Source organism: Chenopodium quinoa, unplaced genomic scaffold (genome assembly GCF_001683475.1).
Source record: "Chenopodium quinoa cultivar QQ74 unplaced genomic scaffold, ASM168347v1, whole genome shotgun sequence".
NCBI lineage: Eukaryota > Viridiplantae > Streptophyta > Magnoliopsida > Caryophyllales > Amaranthaceae > Chenopodium > Chenopodium quinoa.
Genome location: NW_018742987.1, coordinates 1,410,164 through 1,430,974, shown reverse-complemented (window position 1 = coordinate 1,430,974; position 20,811 = coordinate 1,410,164). Strand labels below are relative to the sequence as shown.

Genomic DNA, 20,811 nt, shown 5'->3' with positions numbered 1-20,811 from the left:
TTTCACGAAGAGGACGGAGTCCACGAGTCACGACCACCGAGTCACCGACGTCCGACTACCAGGCGATTAGGCGAAGAGAACGGTGGCTGCCTGGCTGCCTGGCTGGGACGAAGCGAAGAGGCGAAGTCACGAAGAGAAGAATGGAGATGAGCGAAGAGGCGAAGTCACGCGAAGTCACGAAGAGAAGAATGGAGATGAGGCGATTAGGCGGAGAAGGCGAAGTCACGAAGAGAAGAATGGAGGCGATTAGGCGGAGAAGGCGAAGTCACGAAGAGCACGAAGAGGCTAGGGCTTGAAGTCTCCTCTAACTGATTTTAATTTTTTTTTTTTTTTTTTTTAAAAAAATAACTTTTTTTGGGCCTGGTGAGTCACTTGACCCACCAGGTCTAAGCCCAAGTCCGCCACTGAGTATCAACTAAAGTAATCAATAATTTAGTCTTAAAAATCAACATTTAAATGATCTAACACTTCTCTAGAAGGGTTTCTAAGTGACAACTACTACGGAAGTACGGAGTACAAATCATAAAAAAGATTTTAACTTCTAATCGAACAATACGTGTAAATGTAATCTATATTAAGCCCATAAACAAGCAATCAAGAAAGAAATTTAGGACATTTGTCAGAATTCAACTAAAAATGACAAAAGAAAATTTAAAATACGTTGTAATAAACCGAAATGTAACAAAATAAAAGCTTTAGCAGTATTTCAATGATCAAAACATAATCATATAATAAATTGATGCAAATAATTAGTACTTCGTATAAACTAAGAAGTATGAAGTTAACCTGAATTTTCAAAGAGGGAAGAGAAAAATCTCTTGGGTCAATCGAATTTCTTAGGGTTTTTGACGGCTTTGGGTGTACAAATAACGAATGTGGAAAGATGGACAGTCTTTAAATGTAGCAAAGGAAGACAAGGGGTCGTGATTGGGTTAGTTTTTAATCCTGTCCATTCATTCTGGCGGGAAAACATCTTTAGGTGCTTAGCAATTGCCACGTGTCTCTAATAATATTACACCTATGTTGAAGTAGAGATTTTTACCCTTCCAAAAAAAAAATAGAGATTTTTATTTTTTTTTCTTTTTTTTTTATGTTAATTATGTATAAACAAATAGTAAAAAGACAGAAAATAGTTATAGGACTACACTTCGGGCCACTGGCGGAGCTAGGATTTATAATCTGGGAGGACAAATTTTGGAGGTTAATGTTTTGGCAAAAATCTCAAGAAAAAAATTGGTCACTTAAATTGTTCAATATTTATTTGAAATCACATACACCAATTATTTCTATATGGAAAAAGAGTACATTTTTTTTAAGGTATATTAAGATAATTATCCAACAAGGCAACAAAAATGAATAAATTGATGTTTGTTAACCCAATTCCAAGTTATGTAATCCCATAATTGATGAATATGAATTAATTGCCTTATCATAAAGTCCTATAAAGTCAAATACTACCTCCGTTTTTTTTTATGTGCAACTTTGGCACATAAAACGGTTCACGAGGCAAAAGATTGAAGGGCAAAGATTAAGAAAGTATAATGGTGATTAATATATTATAAGAGTATGTAATTAAGGTGGAGAGAGAATGTTTGAATAATTAATCAAACCACCCATTGCCACCACCAAGACCAACCACCACCGCCGCCGCCTTCACCACCACCACTGTCGGCTTCACCACCACCGCCACTGGCTTCACCACCACCACTACCACCCCCACAAAACCACCACCACAACCGACCCCACGAAACCACCACCACCCTCACGTCTTTCCTTCTTTTTTCCGGCAGCCCCCTCCCTAACCAAAAAACCCAGATCTAACCCAGACCACCTAGACCCACATCTAACCCAGACTACCCCACCACCTAGACCCACATCTAACCTAGACCACCCCACCACCTACGCCACCAAGACCCAACCCTAACCCAGACCACCCCACCACCCAAACCCACCTCTAACCCAGAAATCAAAACCCAGAAAATCAAAATCAAAACCCTGAAAATCAAAATCAAAATCAAAACCCTGAAAATCAAAATCAAAGATGAAAGAGAGAAAGCCGGTGGTCATAGGGAGCAACAATTGGGCCGGAATCATCACCGGTATCCGAGAACCCACCACCGCCGGCGCCGTGAACAAACTTGCAGGCGTTACCATTCGAAAAAGGGTCGTTCAAGAGACCCAGTTTTCGTTCAAGAATTCGGGTCTTTCATTGATGGGTTCGGGTTTGGATTCGTGTTTCTGGGTTTTGTCGATGAGAGGGAGGAAACGACGGTGGCGGAAATGGTGGTGGTGGAGAGGGCGGAGATCGGCGGAGACGACGATGAAATGGGGGTTGTTGGGGAGGTCGGAGTTAGGGTTTTGAGGGAGGAAAGAGGAGTAGGTGGAAACGATGAGGGTGTTGCAGGGGTGGAAAAGGAGGCCGGGGCGGGTTGAGACGACCGAGAGGATGGTGGAGATCAGGAGGAGAGAGAAAATGGAGGTCACCGACGATGACGCCATTGAAGGAGAAGTGAAGAGAGGAGAGAGAAAATGGCAGATTTGGGGGAATTTGGGATTTCTGAGGTGATGAAGAAATTGGGAATGAATTTCTGAGGGGAGGTAGTCTTGGAGAAGGTACAATTAGGTTAATGATTTTAGATTAGATAAAAAAGTTATTGTGATTAAAATAAGATAAGGATAGCATTAAGAAAATCTGAATTTTTAAGTAAGGGTAAGTTTGTAATTTTCAGGGTTTTTATTTACCAAAAATAGAATGAAAAAGGAAAGTTGCACATAATAGTGAACGGACTAAAATGGCAAAAGTTGCACATAAAAAAAACGGAGGTAGTAATTAGCATTTTAAAAAATTGGTGGTAGCTAAGATATGAAGGTCCGACTTTAAGTTACATTCAAAAAATATAAATGCAACTTTCTCAAAAATATCATATTATGACTAATGTATATTGTATGTATAAATAAAATTTAAAACTTAGAAACAAACAATTAATTAATAGTAATCTATTAATTTAAAATGTTTTAAAAAAATTAGAGTTTAAGAACACTTAAAAGAAGTAACCCATTAATAATCATTAATCACTATCAACAAATATAGTATGAAATAGCTGTAGAAATAGTAGTGTTAGGAATCGAACCTAAGAACAGGTTTCAACTTGACTAAGACTCTACCACCAAACCATATTCATCATAATAAAACTTATTGTAAGAATATTTATTTATAGCTTTTTATTGAATTATCTTAAATTTTTTTTTAAAAAAAAAAAAATAGGCTTGTTCTATTGTGGCTCCGCCACTGCATATAAGAAACTAAAAATGGAAAAACTAATGAATATTACTTAAGCAAACGGAAGCTAAATGAAAGCAGAGAAATTCGCATTGCATGTAAAAGCTTATGAATAGCATAATTTATTGATTTAAGATTCAGATTTCAGATCACTATTGCAGTATTGCTAAGCTTTGTTGACAAAGTTCTCAGATTTTAATGGGTAGAGAAGAGATAGAGAGAGATTATTCAGAGTTTGTTGCTCTAAGGCATTTAGATTTAATACAGTAGTTTAATTTGTAACTACAATAATGATGAAAACTCACCTTCTTGATATAATGTACTAGAGATTTCTAAGTTTATTAATCAGAAAGTTTATACAGTAATTACGGAGTATTTACGAACATACTCGTTTATTATTGGTCTAAACAACCAATCTTGAATTCTTAATAGTCAATACTGTTACCATAAAAAGGAAATTTGCCAACTTTTGTACTTTCCTTTAATTTTGGAAAGCCATCATACTTAACTTAAGTTTGTTGTTATGTGGTGTGTACTTTTCAGCGCAATTGGCTTTAATTTCTGAATTTCTCGATTAGTTAGTTAACCACCTTTAATTGACATCATAATTTTTTTTATTTTTTTTTCTGAATTTGGGACAAAATATTAGTGGTCTTCACGAGTTCACGGAAAAAAAAAAACAAAAACAAAAAATTATGATATTCCAGAAAATAAAATTCGGATACGTAACGTAAACAATACGGACTTACAAAATATCCACTTTGGTTCTTTGAAAATGCTCCATATGACCATATTACATATTCTTATTTTGGTATATAAAAAAAATTTATTCACTTTATTACACATTAGTCTATTGTAATATTATTTTCATTTTTCATTTCCCATAATTTTCTTACGCCAATCAAAAATCACCTTTATAAAATAGAGATGGGGTATTAGAAATTTTTTGAGGAACAAATTAAAGGAAGTAATATTAATTAATAAAGATACCATTGTTTTTCCATGGAAAAGTTATGAAAATATCAAATCCATGATAAATTCCCGTTTGTTTGGAAATTAATCTCCTCCGTCAATAACGGAGATGAAGTCAAATTCTAAAGTCTGGCTATACTTGAGTACTTCACCAAAAATTGAAAATATTTACCACACTATGAAAAGCGTAACTCCACAATTCGTTGATTAAACTATTCGTTCCCTTCAAATAATTTTTTAAAAATATATTATGGCAATTTGTCAAAGCAAAGAACGACCCAATAACGCATTTAAATCCTCTGTCCCATTTTTCATGTTCCATTTGTGTTCCACTTAATATTATTGGTTGTAATAATTACAAGGTTCCACTTCTCAAATTTTAAAAGGCAAATAAATATTTTAAAAACCAATCCTATTTAGTGGAACACCAGTGGGACACAAATTATGGGACAAATGATTTTCTCCCCCCAATAACATTCATCACCCTATTATTTAACCCACGATAAATTAGTAATTATTGGAGTTGCTTTCAAACTTTTTTTTTAATAGCCACAAGGGTGAGGGTGAGGGTGAGAATCGATTCCATAATATCTTGGAATTGGGAGCTGGGGAAAGCTCTAACCACTTGAGCTATTCTTCACTCTCACTTTCAACCATTAGTAATTTCAGACAATGCACAATTTTTTGACTATTGTATAGAGATGGCTTGGAGAGAGTTGTACAAAAGTTGAATAATTAATCGCCTAAACACAACATTTGTCAAAAAAAAAATCACCTAATTAAACACAACATTGAATATAGAATACTTTAAAATAGCAATTTTGCAAGATTAAATAAATTCCTTTATTTGAATGTTTAATAAAAAAAAAATTGAAGTGGACAAAAATTTTGATGGTGATAATTAAGCTTAACATTAGTTTTAAGACAAAAGATAAAGTGCGTTACAAAGGTGAGTGTTTGATTGGTGGAGGTATTTAGAATGAACATTAAATTTATCCTTAAGTTGATCAAATTACGCACAGTCAAAACATCTTAATATTGTATAAAATAGCTAAAATATTAACGAACAATTATTTACCAAATAAGTTTACACACACTACGTAACTACTTACGACTAATACTGACGATTGATCAGAAAACCTCAGGGTATTGAGGAAGAAAGCTAAGTACAATTCAAGGAAGCCTCACTTGGAGCATCCATTGACAATGGCTTGGCTTGGCTTGGCTTGGCTTGTTTGTGGAAAAATAAGTTGATACAATTAAATAAAATATGTCAAATAATGAACCAATTATCACGTTTGGGTAACTTAATTCGTCTTTTTGCATGCTAGGATGCTAAGATTTCTAGTCTTTTGAATGTAACTCATTTGTCACTACCCTTGATATTTTCACAATGACGAAGTTTAAATTGTCCTACTCTAAATTGTTGAATTTATCAAGACTATTATCAAATTTGGCTACATATCTATATACTACTATACCTTCCGTCCAAATTACTCGTAACTTTGGGGTATTATTTGTGAGATATAAAATATTCTAAAGTTGCGAGTAATTTGGACCGGAGGTAGTATTCTACCTACGTATGTATGAATAGTGGTTTTAGGAAATATTTCTCTACGTCACAAGTTATCTATTTTAATTTTTCTTTTAAGTGTACAATAATCCTAAGAATTTGATAGAACAAAGGGTAAAAAGTGGTGCTCCTAGCGTGTTTCTCAAAAAAAAAAAAAAAAAAAAAAGGGTACAAAATTAGAAATTACAATGATGGGAAAAAGTTCTTTTTTACACAATGATTTTGAATTTTTTAGAGTTTGATACTACATATACAGTACATACGATTTACTATTTATTATTGGGTTCATAAGGTTCAGAACGAAGAAAACTAATTGAGGATATCGATATGATGGAAACATATGAACGAGGTTATTTTTCTTTTTGTTAAAAAGATACACATAATACTTTGTATACAATTCTATATATTTATGATGTTCATGCATACACAAAATTTTAAAAGATCAATATAAAATTTTCAAGATGAAGATGATCATACAATGTTACACACATGCATGTTTTTATAATAAGTACTTTATAGTCTGTACTTTATATAGAATACATTTTATGTACTGCACCGTGTACAATCCAAGCTATATCTAGAACCATAAAATGTACAAAGTTACATTTGGATTATGAGAAGAAACATAGCTACACACATTTTAATTACTTACACGAATAATACGATAATAAGAATATTAAGGGATAAAAAGCTAAGAGTTACCTAATTATATACATAGATAAGCATTAGAAATTCTCCTTATGTAGTGAGTTTCCTAATGTTTCCTTTTTGATTTTCTTACCTTACTAAAAAAAATGGAGATTTAACTTAAATAAGTTTCAATACATTAGCTAGTTTAGTTAATTAAGTTTCAAACTTTCAATAATAAGCTCATATTAACGTTATTTATACGATAATAATGACCCATTATGGGTTTTAATGTTTTATTATGAGTTTATTACTACGTGTCCAACTAAAGCAATTCCATCCACTATAATAAACCTATGAATAATCAATCTGCTTTTTGTGTCAAAAAGACTAAAACAAATTAATCGGCCACTAATGACGGCGAAGTCCTCGACCAAGAATTTCCATGAAAAAACTTCAAAATTATTAGGCAAGTCCACACACTCTTAATGGGGTCCACTGTTAGACCAATAATTTCCAAGTATATTCCATGAAATCATCTATAAATACTTTGTAAATCTCACACCATTTACAAACTACAACATTCATTCTTCAAATTATAACAATCTTATAGAAGAGCAATATATAATTAAATTACATTTTGATTTTTATTGCTTATTATTCTATAACAAAATATGGCCTCTCTTTTTAACTCCCTTGTAACTCTTGCTCTTTTTTCTTCCCTTTTGGTTCAAGGCACCCTAGGTAATAATCTATCAAATTTCGTTAATGCATACAATTAACTAATTATATTGTCAAAATCTTACTTGTTTGAATTTTATGTGGTTGATTAGGGGGAATAACATGTGAGCAACTTAATAAGGAGGAATGTGCATTCGCGGTATCATCTATAGGCAAGCGTTGTGTGCTAGAGAAGTATGTGCGAAGGAGTGGATTGGAGGCATTTAAGTGTACTACATCTGCCATCGAGGCTGACAAGCTCAAGGACTTGGTTGAGACTAGCCATTGTATTCAAGCTTGTGGCTTAGATCGCGATACCTTAGGGATTTCTTCGGACTCTCTTCTTGAGTCCCGCTTTACCCAAAAGCTTTGCTCCCCACAATGTTACCAAAGGTGCCCTAATGTCATCGATCTTTACTTCAATCTTGCTGCCGGTGAAGGTAATATTTACTCTATCTTAAAATTGTCTAATTTCTTTGTCAATTGATAATATACTATACATACAACAATATTATTTGTCAACTATTGACATGTTGCAAATTAACCTATGTATATGACATACAAAATGCTTTTAGCTCGTGGAATCGGACATAATTGGAGGAAATGAATATGTTGCCATTGAAATATCACGTTTTTACAATTATTTGCATACAATATTGTTCCTTAGCTTGGCTATAAAATATATAATAAGTAATAGTATTAATGTAAATATGTTTGAAATTTTCAAGCATTATTATAGTTGACGTATATTTGACTTTCTACTTATTTTTTTTTAAATTTTTTTTACTTCTACTACGTTTTAAATGGATTAAAACTGTCAAAACATCTAATAAAATATAAAATGGGTGTTTTTTTTTTTTTTATTATTTATTTTTTAAGGAAAGTATGTTGCACGCCTATGTTTCCTTAACTTTCTAGTCAACTATGCTTTATGATGATGAAAAAGTCAATGTTATTCAAAACAATATTTAAGCAAGACTACTACTAAAAACATTGTCCAACTAAAAATGTTGTAGGTGTATTTCTTCCCAAATTATGCGAGACACAAAGCGAAAACCCGAGGAGAGGGATGTCCGAAATCAAGAGCTCAGGCATAGTAACACCAGGGCCAATATCAGCCACAAATTTCTTGGGTGCTCCAATTAGTTCTCTTGAGTTGGGTGCTGCTGCTGATGTACCAATTGGATCTCCTTCTTCTTACATCGAGTTTAATGATGAACCTGTTGACGCTCCAGCTCCAACTCCAGCTTCAGCTTCGCCACCTTATTACTAATTTTTTGTCGATCACCTCATTTTCTAGCCCAAAGTGCAAGAAAATATTACGGATACTTCGTTATGTGCTTTCATATACTAAAAAATAAAGTTTCATGCAATATCATTATATTTTTGGTGTTTCTTTAGAAGGCGTCAATTTTGTTACTTTTTATGTAAGAAATAAATAAATCATAGTAGTTTGTTGGATGACTTATACTGTTATACATAGATATTGTTGTACCATTGCCTTTGGTGGCATGTATTAATGTATTGTTATATACATGGAGTGAAAGTTTTATTTTTAAGTTAATTATACTACTTTCTCGGTTCTCTTTTAATTACAAGAGTTTGATTTTTAAGTAGGTAGATGTTGTATTAGTTAATTTGACTTTCGCTGCTAGTGTAAAATGATTATCGATTGTGATAAAAAATATTGTACGCGTACCTTCCATTTTAATTGCCAGCATCATGAGGCATAAGATTAACGGAACAAAATCATTTGTAATAGTACAATCAATGATCAAATGTGCACAAAATCATTCGAATGGACGATAGGATTAATTGTTTCGAATGCTTAATCTATACTTTCAATAGTGCTCTAGTTGTCACTCTCAGCTAGGAGAAAGTTATATTAGGAATAACAGAGGAGTAATAAAAGAGGTATTTGGGAAGTTAGTTTCTACAAAATTTTGTAATTATTATTTAAGTATAGAATTTTATTGTCAAGGGCCAAATAATCTTGGTATATATATAATTCATCCATTTTAAATTAGAACAAATTGAAGAGGTCGCGTAGTTCTTTTTTAGAATGTGCTTTAATTTGCTACTACCCATGTCATGTACCATTTATGATTGAATTTCAAAGGAACTCTTTAACATATTGATATTATCAATAATGCACACCATGAGGCTAATTTTTCCTTAGTAGAGATTTCCGTCCAATTAACCATCACTAATTCTTAACAATTCAATTTCAAAGGTATCTTTAACATATTGACATTATCAGATCAATAATGTTGGTAAAATTACCATTTGATTTGAAGAAATAACCTAGGATGAAGGCAAATATACTAGATTAGCAATCTCAATAATGTAGTGGTGCAGAGGAATAGAATCTACAACATTAGAAGAGAAAATTCTCCACCACAAGTACATGTTTCCAAATGATGCACACCCCAATGTTAACGCAACTAATTCCGTAAATTGCCAAAACTCAAATAATGAAATTTAATTTCTACACGAACTATTCAGATCTCAAAGGGTAAGTTTATTTTTATGTGTTTATGGTTCATATCAAAAGTTGTATCAATGAAGAGATCCTCATTTGTATTTATAATATTCCAATACAATGAACAAATATATCCAAACCACTGCATCTATCAGTTTATGTTGTGTCCTAGTAACTAGCTATTTCAAATAATATCTAATTTAATGCACTCAATTGTGTAGAGTAGGATACACCGTGTAGATACATTTGTATACAAAGTCATGTGACTTTGTAGCATAAGCCATAAGGTACATGGCCATGTATATCACACGTTCATGTTGTATAGGGTACACAACCATGTAGCAGATAGTTGTAAAATGAGTCTTCAACCAAGAAGTTACTCTTGTCTATATAGTCAGACGAATTAACCTAATTGAGCATAAGAGAAAACTTCTTTAGTAGCATTACTAACTCTAACTATTAGGGAAAGATATACTATTTTATCTTTTCCTAATACTAACAATCAACAGTCTAGTAACAAACTAAATCTGACCATGGAGATGAAATCCATGACTTGAATGCTAAATAACATCACTAGCCCTGCATAAACTCGAAGAAGACAGATTAAACTGTGGACTAAAGTAAACATACGAACATTAGGAAATTGTAATCTTGAATTCTTGATGACATTGGCATAATGTGTTGTTCAACTATGATTATATTGTACTCATAATAAGTCGTCAATTTAGGTAATTGAGTCGAGATTGGTTGTGTCGAGTCTGATTGGCGTATAATTACATAAAAAAAAAAAACATAAAAAGGGCCCAACCGGGTTCGAACCGGTGACCTCTTGATCTGCAGTCAAATGCTCTACCACTGAGCTATGGACCCATTGTTGTTTCAAAATCTAAATATTTACATTATAAATCAATCTTAAAACTCTTACCGAAAACTCACCCTTCTAATACCCCAATTCTCCCTCGTTTCTTAAACCTTAAAAACTCCAAAAACAACTGACACTAAAACCACCGAAACAACCACCGTCATCAATGGCGGCGCTAACTCCGTTCGGCATCAAACTCGCCGTCCACATCATCACCACCGACTTCGGAAACCTTGTTTCTGTACACTCTCTTTCTCTCTCCTCTTTCATCAACAAATTTGTTCAATTTTTTTTAATATAATTAATTATCTGTGTAATTAACCATTAATTGTAATTATGTTTTTGATGATTTTTGATTTGAACAGAAAATTTGCGAATGTTTACTCAGAAGAGGAACCCTAAGTAAAGCGCTAATTTCTCGATTTACTGAACTTCCTCAAGATAAAGTTAAGAAATGTTTATGGGTTTTAATTCAGCATAATTGCGTTCAAGCCTTTGCTCTTGAACAAGAAGGTTTGATTTTTTTTATTTTTTAAATTCAATTATTTGATGCCAATTTATAATATACCTTACAATTTATCAAGTTTTATCGTATTGTTTTGTGTAATTGCAATGCTTGAATTAAAAATTGAGTATGACTGAATGGGATATTACATTGCTGTGTTGTTGTTATAATATTTGATTTTGAAGTGTACTTTGGATTAATGTTATAGAAGGGGTTTATTTCGTCGAGGTTGATGATTGATTAGGTGTTATTATGATTGTATTGTTGATATGAATTGTAAAAGGATTTGATGCATTGTATCGGTTTTTGTTTTGTGCTGTTTGGGGCGAATGGGCAATAGTTTTGTTGGAAACTAGATGTGATTTTTCGGTAACTAGATTTTGTTGCCAGCTTACAGAATTGAGAGGACTTGTTCCTTAATACATAGCATCAGATCAAGGTATAATTGCAGGAAGATGTGCGTGTAAGGTGAACTATAATCACCATTTTTGCCAACAAAGTCATTGAGCTGACCAGATGATCTCTTGACTGGGGCAGTGACGAGGAAAGGTGATTGGATTTGAATTAGAGGATGATTTACTCTTTGAGAGAGGGATTTGGGAAATTATGTAGAAGGATATTTGTGTGTCAAATGAGCGACTTTCCAGAGAGAGAACTTGAATATAGCCGAATCAAGATGATCCCAATTAGTGCAAACATGTGCTATAGAATTCTTGATGCTATCCACCTTTTTTCTTAGTACTCTGTTATTATGCTACTCATCTAATAATTACTTGTTTCATAATGTTTCTTATAGAATAATATAGCAGAGAACTTTAATCAATTGATCCACTATTTGGGGATTTTATGCAAATTTTTTGGAATCCTAGCATTAAGTACTCACTTTAGTTCTCTGTGTTTGTTTCTGTCTTTTGGCTGTATTTTATTTTTGTAAATGTTGCCTATCACCATCTTCCATGTTATTTACGTTGGTTGCTATTGTGTATTTGATGTTTCTAGGTGGTGGCAAGGATACTACAGTGGTAGTGACTCAGTACATGGCATTGTTCAACAACATCATTCATCGTTTGAGGTTTCCAAAGTTCATGAGTATAGTCTCAAAAGAACAGGATACAAAAGTCAGTGACTTTGTACTATATGTTTCACTTTTATTTGATTCTTGCTGTGCTTTGTGCAAGCTTATTGACCAAAGCGCACGGCACACCAATTCTTGTAGGGTTCAGATATTCTTGAGGGGTTGCTGCAGCATGGCAGACTTACTCTCACACAAATTTTAGATAGAGCATTGGCTAGTTCAAGTGAAGGCAAGTTGTGCATGGTTTTTTTTTTTTGTTGATTTTTCAATGCAATAGAATTATGAGAAATTGATGCGAGTTTTTTGAATTTTAACTTTTATGCTACATGTTAATTTATGTGCATGTCGACAGCTGCAAAAGGATAGGACCTTGTAAATAGAACGTAGTTCTGTCTAAAAGGGATATGATTAAAAATGTGAATCATACTCATCAATGTAGTCTGAAAATTAGGAGTCATGAGCTCTATTACTTTTAAATGCTAGTACTTGAACGTATATTACTGCAATGTTAGTGAATGGAATTTCATTTATTCTCTTCTTGTTTTGGATCAGGAAGTAGTGATACTCACCAAGAAAGCTTCACTAAACTTGTTCGTTGTCGTTTTGTGGAACGATGCCCTGCTCCAGAGCCTTTAATATCTTTACCAAATGAGGGAGACACTCCTGCTAAGAAAGGAGGTGGCAGAAATAAGGTAGCATCCTCAAGAAACATTTTTGCGGCAGTTATTTCCCCTTTTTATTCTCTCTTACTGCAATTTGATTTCTCATTTGTTATTAATGCTCCTTTTGACTCGAATGTGCACATGACTTTGTCATTCTTTAACTGGAATTTTGAGTACAAAATCCTATCTGGTTTGATTATAATACTGTTTTGTGCATTTGATTTTGAAAGACAATATATGGCCTATTGTTGTATATACTGATATTCATGCTTCTATAGTTATGTTGATGCTGTGCAAGGAATCAATATTTGGGGAAAGGGCTTGTTAGTCATAGTCTATTAGTAGTAATTTGGGGAATAAGCTAGAGGTTTGTTAGGAGGGACTTTCTATAAATAGGACATTAGGAGGAATAAGGATATGTTGAATGTTGAGTGGTTTGTATTGGGAGAGAGTGAGCCTTTCGAAAGTTCATATTAGGAGAGCATCCACCTCTTGAAAGTAGAATTATCATTCGAATTACTGTAATTCTCATCTTATCAATATAATCATCTTCTTTCCTTTTATTTTCTGCAATTGCAGTTGTGTACATCGTAAACTTGAGATCATTGTTACAATACATGATTAAACTAGTAAAATATTGTATAATTCTATGTTCACAAATCTGGAATTCTGGATAGTGGAGGCAGTGGTAGTAAATTAGCTAATTATAGCTGCTTCAAGCTTATTGACTGAAGAGAGTTTATTGACTGAACAGGACTTTATGAAGGGGTTTGGTTTCTCTTACGCAATTTCGACTTTATGCTGTCATCATAATTATAATCAAATTTTTGCTTCTTTTTTTTTTGGGTGGGTTTAAGCAGTCTCAAAAATTTTGTTATCTTATACGAAGTATTAACTTTATTTAGGACGCTCTCATACTTCCACATTGTACTTGTCAGCATTGGTATCCAATGTGTTTGCCCTCTTATTTCATATGTGATTGTTCAAGACAAGGTTATGTTGGAAAATCCTCGTAGCTTAGTCTAAGGACGTTAAGTTGTATTTATAAAATTATTTCCTTTCCCCTTTTTGACAGGTTGCTTTTGAACAGTGTCCTTGAGTGACTTTCTAATGTCTTTATAACAGGTTTTTATGAAAGAAGTGACCCTGGAAGAACGTGCTTTGGCTGCTGCAATTCCCATGGATGCTGAAAGATTTTCCATCTCATATGACCAAGGCGTAGATTCTGATGAAGAAAAAATCGAGAGTAAAATTTCGGGCCTGAAAGTTGGAGAGAAGGTTGATTTATTTGTATTTGGTTAATTACTGCAGTTAACATAAACTGATGCATCATTACTTTTGCAGCGGAAGCAAGATAGTCTGGATTGGGATAGTGAGCTTGATACTATGGGGGGCAAGAAAGAACCAGTATGGCGAGTGAATTTTGATGAATTTATAAATTGCCTGAAGATAAAGGTGTTTTCTTTTGTCCTATTCTATTTTCTATTTTTTCTATTGCCTCAGGTGAAGTAGAAATTCACTGCTCTTGTACTCTTGATTAGTTTCTAGGTAAAGTTGCATATAAACTTGAATGGTGATGTTGTTGCCTTCTTGTGTACAACATTGAATACCGGGATAGTAATGATAGTATTTGACTTCACTTGCATGTATGCTTCTTGAAACTCACTTTTCCTTGTTCGTTCTACTCCAGGCTTGCGTTGAGCATGTCAGAGCAGAGTATGACAATGTTGCAGCTGTGATTTTGAAATCCATGTTGGAAGGGGCTAAGCATACAGTTAGTTCAGGTAATCATCCTACAATATAGATCTAGTTCTTTTGCTGAAAAAGGCTGAAAGTATTTGTCCCCCCCTTTTCTGAATAAATTGATGCTTAGAATAGCCAGAAGCATTTTGGTCAGCAAAACAAAGACACATTACTTCTTGATTTTCTTTTTCCAAGAAATTAGTAGCCAGCTAGATGCTCTTAGTCATGGACTTGATTGTTAACTGTGTGTTATTGGCCGCCTTGTCTGCTTTTAAAGTCGAAATTGCCGAAGTCTGTTGCAACTTCTTGCATAATTTTTTCCCCTGCTGAAGATATATGTTAGCCGACCCCAAATCATTCTTGGACTTAGGTTTTGTGGTTGTTGTTGTTGCTGTTATTGTTGTTGAGAATTACGTGCTAGAATTTGATCCAAAGGATTGCCAATGCTATTTTGGTGAAGGTTGTTATTCTTTATGCTTACTTGATGCTATGGCCTGTGGCTTTTCCTTTATCTAACAAATGTATACTACTTTCTACTTTCTGAAATGTCTGGTTGACTGTGAGTCTTTTGAAGCAATCTCTGCTAGAATTGATCAGTGGAGGGGGTGGGGGGTGGGTGAGGTTGCATACATCTTGACTTCTTTTTAGTTTTCCAAGATCAACATTGTTTCTGTTAGTTGTTTCTTGTGAAACCTGATGAACGTCACTGATTTTTTCTCATGGATTGAGATCTCCCTTCTCTGAATCCCCAAAAAGGGTCTTCGCAGCCTAGACCTTTATGTGACTGTTTGCTATTTTTACCAATGTCTAATATATAATGGAAGAATACTCGTTCCTCAATGAGGATGTATGTTACCTGAATAGATTGCCAAGTACATATTTTGCTTTTAATCAAACTGTTGGTGTTTGCCTGTAAATCTCTATCAGTGAAGCTTTTTTTTTTTTTTTTTTTTTTTTTTTTTTTTTTTTTTTTGTGTGTGGGGGTGGGTGGGTGGGTTTGCTACATATTGTTATTGTAGATGCTTATGTACTATCTTGTATTTCTACAATTAGCTTCCTATTTTTCCTCTGTAGATAGCTATATGGGTTTTTTTTTTGGTTGTCTGACATTAGGGTTTTTTTTTTTCCTTTTTCATTGTATTTTTTTTTCAGTTATAATTCCCCCTTATCCTATTTTCTGTTGGTTTGTTAGTGTCATTGTCTCTTGATTCAATTTTTGAAGAGGTTATTAAGAGCAAAGAAGGTCTCACTATGGAGCATCTTCGATATTCTCTTGAACAACTTGACTTTTGTTCTGAAACAAACGATGTGTACACAATTAGTAAGTATTCTTCTGTATGTACACTTTCTCTTTTCCATCCCTTTATTCTAAATACTTGAAGGCATTTGTGCAATAATTCCATACTTGAATATTAAAGTGTATTTTTTGCAGATATGAAAGACATAATTAAGAAAGCTCAGTTAGAAGAGGTCAGCTGGCTTGCCTTTCTACAGATAGGTTTCGTTTAGAAGCTTTATTCAGAACATGAATATATTTATATAGTTCTGAATCAATATTTGAACAGGTGGAGTGTATTGTGAAAAAGCGGTATGGAATAGAAGCTTTTAGAATATTCAGGTCGCTAACAAATGGTCGTCCACTGGATACTGATAAGGTAATTAGTGGTTAAAGTGTAGTTTGTGCTATCTGTTTCTAAAAAACTCAAATTATGTTTTCTTTCTATGCTAAAGGTAGAATTGAACATCATTTCTATCCCCAGTATGAATCCAGAGAATAGTCTGTCTGATATTATAAGCTGAAATTAGTTTATTAGCTTGATATAATACGATTTTTAATTTATCATATTATATTATATATTCTTCACTTTCAAGACTGAAAATGGTGTAACTACATTTTTTTGTACATGAAAGCTTTTGGAAAGAAGTTATGGCTATGAGATTTTTGTCCCTTTTCCATTTTTAATTTTGTTGTGTTTTCCATTGTGCTAAAGAATTTCATTTTGTTGCCTTATATTAACTTTTCAAGTGTCCTGCAATTGTCTGTGAATTTCCTATCTTAAATAATTCCCACATGCAAGTGTGTGACCATTGCTCATTAAAATCAAAACCTGTAAATTACCTAATCCAAGACCCCCCCCCCCTCTTTTTTATTTTTATTTTTTATTTTTTCTCCTGTTGGTTTTGTTGTTATATCAACTAGGATTCTAGGAATGTTAGGGAAGTCAGAGTGAAACATAGGGACTTTGGTAATATGTTGGTCTGTTTGGCCATTAAAGTATTAAACTATCTGCCCAAGCTTAATTGCTTCAAGTGGAAAGTAAACTTCTATAGAATATGCTTTTGGAAATTATGGGCATATTTGGCTGTGATTTAGGCAGCACTTTTACCATACTGGTCAGACTGGACTTCAATTTTTAGGTAAATACAAGATGAGGAATAGAGTTTAGTCCAGCTTTTTAATCAGCTTGTGCCAAGTGGTTAGATCTGGTTTAGTCTTTGGAGTGACAAAGACTGAAGTGGCTCTTGATTTTAATAGTTTCTGGGATTTATGTATAGAATTGAGGATTTGTCGTTGACTGATTTTGTTGATAGAAATGAATAGAGACCTTATGTTTCTGAGATAAATTACAAGCTAGGCCAACTTCATTTCAAAATTCTTGTCATCACATGAAATTAGATTTGGGCATAAATTTATCGTTGCTTGAATTCTGGGCTTGTCATTTTTGATACATTTGCTTAGTTTTTACCTGTTCGTGCAGATTTCAGAACGAACCTTTGTGGATAAGAAAAATACACCACAGACTTTGTATAAGCTTTGGAAGGATAATTACATACTAATGGAGGTACCCTCATTTTCATTTGATTTTCATCTTGGTTGTCTTTCATATATGAATGATTTTCGTCTGATTATTTCTTTATGCAGTTGTTCTTGATGAATATTTGATGATATAAAAGCAAAATAGTGTAGCTAAAGGACTGCTCTGGATCTTTGTGTTTGTTTCCAACAAATGGTCTATGATATCCTACAGTTGCATTACTGAAGGCCTTTATTACTTGCTATTTAGGGAAATCTGTCGGAAACAATCTTATAACTATCACTTGTTGCAAGACAAACTTTTGTTTTAAAAGTGGCACAAAACTATTAGTATGATATTTGATTTATGCAAGAAGGTACCTAATGCCAGAATCTGGCCATCTACTTTATTATCTGGCATTGGCCATCGATTTTCTTCTTTTTCCTTTCTTCCTCCTTACTTCCTTTTCATTTCCCTCCTTCCCATCACCTTACTGGTGTATTCAAGAAACAACTCATGCTCACAATCAAACACTTCCTCTCTGTCAGTATATAATAAAGACTCCATAAAACAATAGTTATTTTTCTGTTAATTTGTGTGCCACAAAAGTCTTCAGGTGAAAAGTCTAATTTATTCTTATTATTGAATATGTTACAAAGATTAGCTTCTTATACTAGAAAAGTAATCAGTTTAATATCGATCTCCTTGGTTAGATCTGGGACCCCTTTGGATGATCTTTTTTGCCTACTAAAGGAATTTATTGATGTATATATTCCACATAATTAGATATTGGTACGTGTTACCTAATGTAGATGCATTTTTTTCATTTCATATTCTAATGGTATGGCTCGGGGGCTGTGGTATTCTAACCTTTTTTTTTTTGTTTAATTTTGGGTGTAATGACTTTGTGTGTGTGTGTGTGTAAAGCAGCTTAATGCTCAGGATATCTGTAGGCTGTAAGTCATGCGCTCATGCCTCAACATATATTTTTTGCAGAAAGTAACTACTGGAGGTCCAAGACAGGCAGACTTCTTTTTGTGGAGTGTGAAGAAAGGCAATCTTTGGCATCAAATTTTGGATGAGCTGTACCATGCTGCACTTAATCTATGTTTACGATATGCTTATGAAGTCGATCAAGAGCGAGAGGTAGTGTAATGATTTTACCTAGCATTCTGCTGGGCTGATAAGATGTAATGTTGTTTTTTGTTCACTTATCGTACTTTGATTATTGCCCTACCAGTCTTGGCCCCTCTGTAGACCCCCCCCCCCCCCCTCCTCGTCCTACACAGTAATATTTTAGCTCCCCAAGCAACTCCTCAAAAATAACTGTTTTGTTACCATTGCTCAATAATAACTCACAGAAGGCCTTAATTCCTGCAATAATGCACCTGGATGGCTGATTGACTAATTTGAGATTATTCCCAAGTAAATTTTGTAAAGTCAAATATCGTTACATGCCATATATTTATGTGCTCTTTGTTTTCGTGTTGCTTCTTTGTTTATCAAGATAGTCATGTCAGTGATGTCACTACTGAACAGATTTTTATTTTGCTTGTCCATATTTTTATTTGCTTCTCCAGATCCAAAACTTGAGCATAGAAAATCCCTCACCAGAGGTGAAGGAGAGGAGAATGCGTCTGCGAAATGTGAGGATTCTGCTGGACTCGTCTTTAATGAAGCTAGATGATGCTGTTATGATCTTTCACGACTTCCTGCTGTGAGCTCTCCTGACTCTTAAGGCTATACTAGGCGACAGCGGTGACAATTGACCAGTTGTTGATGATCAGCTTTTGCAACTTCAATTCGATTTGTAGTGCAAAAGGTGGTTTCTTCTTCATTTTCAACCCCCTCCTCCCCCTTCTCTTTCTTGAAGGTATGCAATCAGTTCATTATAGCTATCTCGGTCTGTGCTTAAGAGTTCTCCTGTCTTTCAGAAGTAATTATAAATACATTATTTATATGATTTAAATCTATAATAATTATAAAGTGAATTTATGCGATAATATATAATCCATTTGTCCAAACTTGTTTGCATCATTTCCAGATCAAAGGGGGCAAAGTTGTGGTCTGGGGGGGAACTTGCTGGTTTTGTTTCAGTAATTTCTAAATATTACTAATAGCTATTTTCATTCCTATTAACTCGATGTACTTCATATTTGATTATTATATTGAAACATAAGGTTGTACTCTGTATTCGATTGACATTCAATATGAGGAAGTATATTATGATCGTTTTGTAAGAGCTTAATAATGAATCTATGGCAGCGACTGAAACAGTTGTATTTGAATATAAAGCGTGATTTTATCGATTTCTTTAGCCGTAAATATTTTTGATATTCCGTGGTCAATTTTCTTACCTTTCAAGGATTTAAGAAGTGGCATGTGGATGATTATTGCAAAAAAAATAAAAAAAATAAAAAAGTAGTGAATTTCTAGGATTAATAATGTTGATACGTAGTAAAACTGATATTATTACGTGACAGTGATGACACTTTGTTTTCTCGGCGCAGTATTTTAGTTGGCTGAAGTTATCCACAAATGGGCTGAAAGTGACGCAACGAGATTTTCCAGGTCGGAAAATGGCTCATTTTATCTCATGCCAAATTTTGAAACTAAAATTGAAAGTGATGGAGGTAGTGTCTAATAGTTACCAAGGATTCTATGCCATGAGTGAAGTAAAATTATTAGGGCTCGTTTAGTATCACGATATTTTTTAGGCTTTTTTTTTTTTTTTTTTTTTTTATCTTGTTATAAGTCGTATGATATATGTCATATTCTTTTAATAAAATCTAACAATAGAAAAATAAAACTATACTTATTCTATTTTTGGTTTAGTTTTAAAAAATAACAATAGAAAATTTAAAAAAAAAATGATGTTGAACAAGACTCTAGAGATCTGTTTTTTTTCTAATTTAATAAAGTAGGGGTTTATTTACAAGTGGGTATGGTTTAGTCCACGTTGTGAGTAAATAACTTCGTAGATCACAAGCTAAGTAATTCATTTGAAGCCCTACGCTAGACTTACCGTTTGCTCATCGGTCTACCCAAATATACTATATCAAAGACTTTTTTAAGCAACATAGGGTTATTAAAACATGTGCAATATTAACATTAAAATATCAAGTTAAAAGTGCAAATAGAAAAATTTTAACTTTATGAATCCTTAATACGTACACAACATAAATGTAAGCTCAAATGGATCCATATCCTCTAGAATTAAGTAAATATGTAAAATTATAACGGTACAATTAATTACGAGATAATTTTTGCGGTTTTGATTAAAGAAATACTATAATAGTCCTCCTCCCTTTCATTCAACCCATGCATTATACAATCGACTATACCTTACATTTTTATAACTTTTGCAATTGGGGAGACCAACTTAGATCAACATCATCTCTATCTACTACAGCATTTTTTGCTTATTAATGCCACTATGATTCCTTACAAATTAGCAATTCTGTGCAAATGAACAAATATGATAATTGATAACCGATTAGCAATAGAATTTGACA

The 20,811-nt window shown here is 33.5% G+C and overlaps 2 protein-coding genes and 1 non-coding gene across 5 annotated transcripts; 2 read left to right on the top strand and 1 right to left on the bottom strand.

Moving 5' to 3' along the window:
- The first annotated feature begins 7,028 nt into the window (after positions 1-7,028).
- LOC110729652 lies at positions 7,029-8,744 on the top strand. The gene is made up of 3 exons (XM_021909423.1): positions 7,029-7,196; positions 7,286-7,612; positions 8,189-8,744. The coding sequence occupies exons 1-3, from the start codon at positions 7,127-7,129 to the stop codon at positions 8,443-8,445; spliced, it is 654 nt and encodes a 217-aa protein (XP_021765115.1). The 5' UTR covers positions 7,029-7,126; the 3' UTR covers positions 8,446-8,744.
- Positions 8,745-10,452: 1,708 nt separating this feature from the next.
- TRNAC-GCA lies at positions 10,453-10,524 on the bottom strand. Its single transcript has one exon. It is a non-coding gene; the product is annotated as a tRNA-Cys (tRNA).
- On the top strand, positions 10,479-20,027 carry LOC110729651 (DNA-directed RNA polymerase III subunit RPC3-like). 3 transcript variants are annotated; one of them, XR_002512932.1, is made up of 15 exons: positions 10,479-10,757; positions 10,882-11,029; positions 12,021-12,139; positions 12,238-12,325; positions 12,649-12,788; positions 13,884-14,036; positions 14,103-14,213; positions 14,449-14,542; positions 15,694-15,822; positions 15,934-15,971; positions 16,067-16,156; positions 17,261-17,344; positions 18,293-18,442; positions 18,877-19,169; positions 19,807-20,027. XR_002512932.1 is itself a non-coding variant. In XM_021909422.1 (14 exons), exons 1-14 carry the CDS (start codon positions 10,683-10,685, stop codon positions 19,015-19,017), a joined length of 1,560 nt encoding a protein of 519 aa, XP_021765114.1. In that variant the 5' UTR covers positions 10,479-10,682; the 3' UTR covers positions 19,018-19,701. The 3 variants fall into 3 exon arrangements, 1 of the variants encoding a protein (XP_021765114.1); XR_002512933.1 differs by lacking the exon at positions 19,807-20,027 and adding an exon at positions 19,341-19,701; XM_021909422.1 differs by lacking the exon at positions 19,807-20,027 and having other exon boundaries at positions 18,877-19,701.
- Positions 20,028-20,811: the final 784 nt, after the last annotated feature.

What these genes read in the sequence shown, in the direction of transcription:
- LOC110729652 (XM_021909423.1), top strand. Translation starts at nt 7,127, where the DNA reads ATGGCCTCTCTTTTTAACTCCCTTGTAACTCTTGCTCTTTTTTCTTCC. An exon ending in TTTGGTTCAAGGCACCCTAG is followed by an intron (nt 7,197 to 7,285) that starts GTAATAATCTAT and finishes GTGGTTGATTAG; the next exon opens with GGGGAATAACATGTGAGCAA. An exon ending in CAATCTTGCTGCCGGTGAAG is followed by an intron (nt 7,613 to 8,188) that starts GTAATATTTACT and finishes AAAATGTTGTAG; the next exon opens with GTGTATTTCTTCCCAAATTA.
- LOC110729651 (XM_021909422.1), top strand. Translation starts at nt 10,683, where the DNA reads ATGGCGGCGCTAACTCCGTTCGGCATCAAACTCGCCGTCCACATCATC. An exon ending in TAAATTGCCTGAAGATAAAG is followed by an intron (nt 14,214 to 14,448) that starts GTGTTTTCTTTT and finishes GTTCTACTCCAG; the next exon opens with GCTTGCGTTGAGCATGTCAG. An exon ending in TAAGCATACAGTTAGTTCAG is followed by an intron (nt 14,543 to 15,693) that starts GTAATCATCCTA and finishes TTGGTTTGTTAG; the next exon opens with TGTCATTGTCTCTTGATTCA.